General features: G+C 38.7%; 2 protein-coding genes across 3 annotated transcripts in view; both read right to left on the bottom strand.

Moving 5' to 3' along the window:
* The window catches only part of LOC138015610 (proto-oncogene tyrosine-protein kinase LCK-like), a 7643-nt gene extending 3773 nt beyond the window's left edge, over positions 1–3870 (bottom strand). The window contains exons 1-2 of one of the 2 annotated variants that reach the window (XM_068862696.1): positions 1883–3870; positions 1385–1481 (exon numbers count right to left, since the gene is read on the bottom strand). In XM_068862696.1, coding sequence (XP_068718797.1) covers positions 1385–1481; positions 1883–1946 — 161 coding nt within the window. In that variant the 5' untranslated portion in view covers positions 1947–3870. The remainder of the gene's footprint in view (positions 1–1384; positions 1482–1882) is intronic. The other variant, XR_011125587.1, reaches the window with a different exon arrangement.
* Positions 3871–4305: 435 nt separating this feature from the next.
* Positions 4306–5000, bottom strand: part of LOC138017104 (tyrosine kinase receptor Cad96Ca-like) — a 9112-nt gene continuing 8417 nt past the window's right edge. Inside the window, exon 6 of the mRNA XM_068864304.1 lies at positions 4306–4451. Coding sequence (XP_068720405.1) covers positions 4306–4451 — 146 coding nt within the window. The remainder of the gene's footprint in view (positions 4452–5000) is intronic.

The following is a 5000-nucleotide window of genomic DNA, read 5'->3' as shown; positions in this document are numbered from 1 at the left end:
ATCGTTGTGTCACAATATTTTATAAGTGAAAAACAACAACGAAAAAAAGGTGACACACGCTAACACCAACCCGGTGTGGCCAACACATCACGCATGCGCATAACCATTTCACCCGGACAATTAGCAGCCATGGACAGCTGTTTTGGCATTGCTGGGCCTCATCAGCATGGCGTAGCTAACATACCAGGTGTTGGTCACACCGGGTTGGTGTTAGCGTCTGTCACCTGGCTTTCTTTGTTTTTTTTTCACTTAGAATAAATAAATCTTTTTGGTTACTAAAAAAATAATAAACATTTATTCCATGAGCGTACGTTGGATATGAGATGGTAAATAGCCAACGAGATGGGAAGCGCCGAGTCGGCTTTAACCAGTCTCGTATCCAACAAACATCATTAAATTCTGAACGATTGGAGACTTGCAAACTAAGGCCAATCAGTTTCCAGATTGGCAACACGTGACACAATCAGTTTCCACATTAGGTCATGAGGGGCGGATCTAGAGGAGGGGTGCAGGGGGTGCCCCTCCCCCCCTCCGAGATGACCTGCGGCTTTCTAAAATAAGTAGTATTTTGCAAAAAAGACACCCGTCAGTTTAATCATTTCTTACGGGCGCATCCCCTTCTAAGAAAATTCCTCTATTCGCCCCTCCATACGTTTTATGAGTTGATAACCGAGATTGAATGCACTAATCAGAAAGCTAGCAACGAAATATCCAAGGTTGAAAATTTAACAGTACTTTATATTTCCTTAATACAGGCAGGCAGAGAGTAACTCATTGTGAAACAGTCGTTATTCTGCGTGACCAATTTTTTTTATTGAGAGTATGGATGGGGTTAACTGATAGTTGACATTCTGCCAAACCTTTAACTGTTTGCTGAGAAATGATATGTTTCTTAACTGATAGCTGAGAATTGATGATGTGTTTTTAACTGTTAGCTGAGATATGGCCAAAAATTGAGCTGACAGCTGAGAAATAGGCGAAACTTGAGATGATAGCTGAGATTCCAGCAACCCCATCCTGACCCTATTTATTATGTAGTTGCTAGTAAGTGTCCAACCACATCTTGGAGTATTTTTATTTGTCCACAATCATTTGTTCACTTCTTTGCTATGAAGTTTGCACTGAATTTGTTCCTTCTAATAAGACATATTGGCTGGAGTGCGCTATCATAAAAAAAAAAAAATAAAAAAAAAAAAAAAAAAAAAAAATAATAATAATAATAATAATAATAATAATAATAATAATAATAATAATAATAATAATAATAATAATAATAATAATAATAATAATAATAATAATAATAATAATAATAATAATAATGATAATAAACAATACATCTTGGGTTTACAAAAGCCGAGTTGCTTTTTCTTAAAATGTGGCTCACAGGTTCTTGGCGATGTGTGGGGGCTTCGGCATGCGATATCCTCTTTTCAACTCCGCTACTGTCTTGGCCTCAGACCAATCAGGGTATGGAATGCCTCCTATTGATTGTCAAATGTTTTATTACGGTTTTTGTTGCAATGAAATACGATTTAGGGCTTTAATGGAAGATGGCGCCTGAAGGTGAACACAGACGATTCACAGTACTAATCACATAAACAAACAAAAACGTGAGAATTAAGCAGTAACTCGTTAAACAGCAAAGTGATTAAGAAAAAAAAAAAGTAAGTTCAGTAGCTAGGAAAATTTCCATATAAATTCACCTTAAATAATAACAATTTTAGGTAGCGAGGGTTTAGAACTAACAAAAACCAACCAACAAACACAAACACAAAACCAAAAATACCGCGGTTAGCCAGGGAAGATAACAATCGCACTCACACGACATTGTGATATCCCTCTTAAGACCTTTTAGCTTAAAATCAATTTCATGGGTACCCACCAATTGTAAATATCTCATAGAGAACGACTCCATAGGACCACCTGCAAGACAGAAACACAAACATACACACACACACGCTTTATTTAGGACTGGAGTGCATGGATGCATGGTGCAAGTTCAAGTTCAAGTTCAAGTTCAACTTTAAGTTTATTAACTTCTTATTTTACTATTACAATGGTAAAGGCTACACTATCCCACAAATAGCATATGCTAATCTAGACGGGCATGTCGCAGTGGTGACAGTACTCGCCTCCCACCAGTGTGGCCCGGGTTCGATTCCCAGACTCGGCGTCATGTGTGGGTTGAGTTCGTTGGTTCTCTACTATGCACCGAGAGGTTTTTCTCCTGATATTGCGGTTTTCCCCGGCTCTCCTCAAAAACCAACATTTGACTTGATTTGCGTTGATTGTTGATTTCAGTTTACAGTGTCCCCAATTTGTGCTCCAGCCCTAGGAAGACTAGACACTTAAATAAAGTTCCTTTCCTTTTGTTCCCTTTACTCAAATATAGTATCAATCGAATTGAGTTTGCATGCAGAGACCAATGCGACTAAAATTCACGTTTATGTACCTTAAACTAACCAAAAGGGGTTGAAAAAAAAAACTTTCCTCTTAGGCGCTAACATTATTTCTTTTCCTGACCTGATACAATTATGTCTTGGGCACTAAATACTTCAAAATTTTGGAAATTTAATCGTAAGTAGACACTCCAAGAAGCGTACACTGGGTTGCCTGTGGTACGTGTCACCCAAAAACAGAAGGCACTGAATAGGGGGGTATTGAACTGCAACTAGACACTCCATGAACTGTAACTAGGCATTCCATGAAGCGTACACTGGGTTGCCTGTGGTACGTGTCACCCAAAAACAGAAGGCTCTGAATTGGGGGGTATTGAACTGCAGCGTTCCAGTTAATTTTTTCAAGTGGGGGTCATTAAGACCATTTGAGGGTTCAACCAGTGGTCGTGCCAGCAGAGGCCCTTTGGCTCACACGTTTAATGATTTTGTAATGCCCTGTCCAATTTTGAGGTCTTTTAGTTTTTTAAGCTTTGGTTATAAATTAAAACTAAAGATAACAAAACACACTCTCAAGTAAAATTCACTCGTTTCTCCTTTAAATAAATAGTCTGCAAAAAAATTAACTGCAAATTGCTCTGACGGACGTTTTCCTGCATGTCATGCATGTCTTGCAGTTGCACTAGGCAAACATTTACTGCACACACTAAGGAAGTACTGACGATGTTGTTTCCGCTTCACAATTCCTCTTCTTTTCTGTCTAATCTGATGCCAGGTCAAAACAATTTTTGGCTTTACGTTTGCATCAAAAAGTACCGTAAAAGCCGGGAGTTAACAGTTAAAGACAAGCCAAAAGACAGATGAAAAAAATACCAGTCTTCATATACAACTTTGAATCGAATTGTCATCGAAATATTAATGACAATCGATCGTAAATACACGACAATTTCTACAGTCTCTGACTTTTATGAATCAAGGGAAAGGTCATGATGTTCTGTCAGAAGGAAGAAACTGATCACGAGCTAGGCAACCATAAAGGTGCACACGATCACCTTGTGTCAACTGAATTATTAACGGCAAAGATTGCTTTAAAATCATTCGTCGTTTTAATAGCAAAAGAACGTACTTTTTAGTACGTTCATATGGTTCATAAACATGCAGTTTTTTACTATCTAAATTTTTTGGGCTAGAGTAAAGCGATATATTGTTGAAATATCCTTCGTGATAAAGGAGTTATGTCACGCAAATGATGTAATTTCACGACACTCAAAAAGCGCAAAAAGCATGAGTTAAATGTAAACGATCTTCGCACTAGTAGGTCGTAGCAATAAATTGGATTAACCAGGAAGTTAAAGAAATATTGTTGGCTTCCCAAATAAACTTTATTTTACACTAGAAGGACAAAACAGATACTTTTCTGAGGTTAAAACTTGGCTACCTATTAGAGGCTGTCTCCGTAACAGCGGTCCGGTCGATCTGGTTTGAAAAATAGATTTCGCTCATTTCTTGTGTGTTGTAAGACCTTCATTTGCTTAAACTAAAACCACAATCCGCTTGATCGGATCTTTTAAATTATTGGAGTTTTGAGGGATTTTTGGTTCACCCGCTCGAACGTTCCTGCCACCCTATATCGAGGCTTTAATTTGACCCAACATTGAAGATCAATTTATCACGAACTAACGAAGCCTGTACAAAACAAAAACGATGGCCAGTTACTTCATGTCTTTTGAATACACAAAGGTGACTTCCATTAACATTGAGATTGAATGAAGCTACTAGCCACCCCTGTCATAGATCCTCATCAGACACGCGAACACCGAACAACTTTAAACTCTATTTATGAAGAAGTGAGACGGTCTTTTTCAATCACACCAACGCAGCTGGAAAGTAAGTATCATACATAATGTCATTACGGAGAGAAACCTTGCGGCCCGTCCTTGATGGAGTACTTATAGCTTTCTGAACTTGCATAATTTCGGCGATCTCCAAGTTTTGGCTGCACATTGAAAGACACGTTAACAGGGAGCGTTGCACCAACCTCGCACGCAGATAGACCTAAAATAACCATAAATAAACGAAAAAGACATTTAAATGCATTACAGGTCAATTGAAGCCGCAATAAACCCTCTTTTAACGGCTTCAGCTTGGCTTACCTGCAACAGATAAATGCTGCAGTGTTCGAATTTCGCTCCATGATTTTACAAAAAAAGGACGATCTCTGCTGCCCAAGCACTGGATCCCCGAAGGTGCAAATCAGGTTTAGGTATCTAAGTTGCTTTTTGTCTGCTATTATCATTCTTAGATCGACGTTTTTCCTCCGAACTAAACGGTGAACATCACTGAAGATTGCAGCCATATTTACCGTTTGGGACAACCGCTGACCAAACTCAATAATAGCACTTGTGAGGTACTGAGGAAAGGAGGGTGTCCGTGAGGATTTTGAATTTTATTGCAATAAGAGTTGTCAAATTTAGAATTCCTCCACGCTAAACCTGCACACAATTGCAAAACATCTCGTAAGTGACAAACCCAGGAGCCCATGACTCAGCTAATGGGAAATGTAATGCCACGCATTTAGAGGTTATTATGGTTCATGATTTTAGC

This window comes from Montipora capricornis, chromosome 9 (genome assembly GCF_036669925.1).
Source record: "Montipora capricornis isolate CH-2021 chromosome 9, ASM3666992v2, whole genome shotgun sequence".
In the NCBI taxonomy this organism is placed as follows: domain Eukaryota; kingdom Metazoa; phylum Cnidaria; class Anthozoa; order Scleractinia; family Acroporidae; genus Montipora; species Montipora capricornis.
Note: the sequence above shows the minus strand (reverse complement) of the source record. Positions and strands in the feature narration are given on the sequence as shown.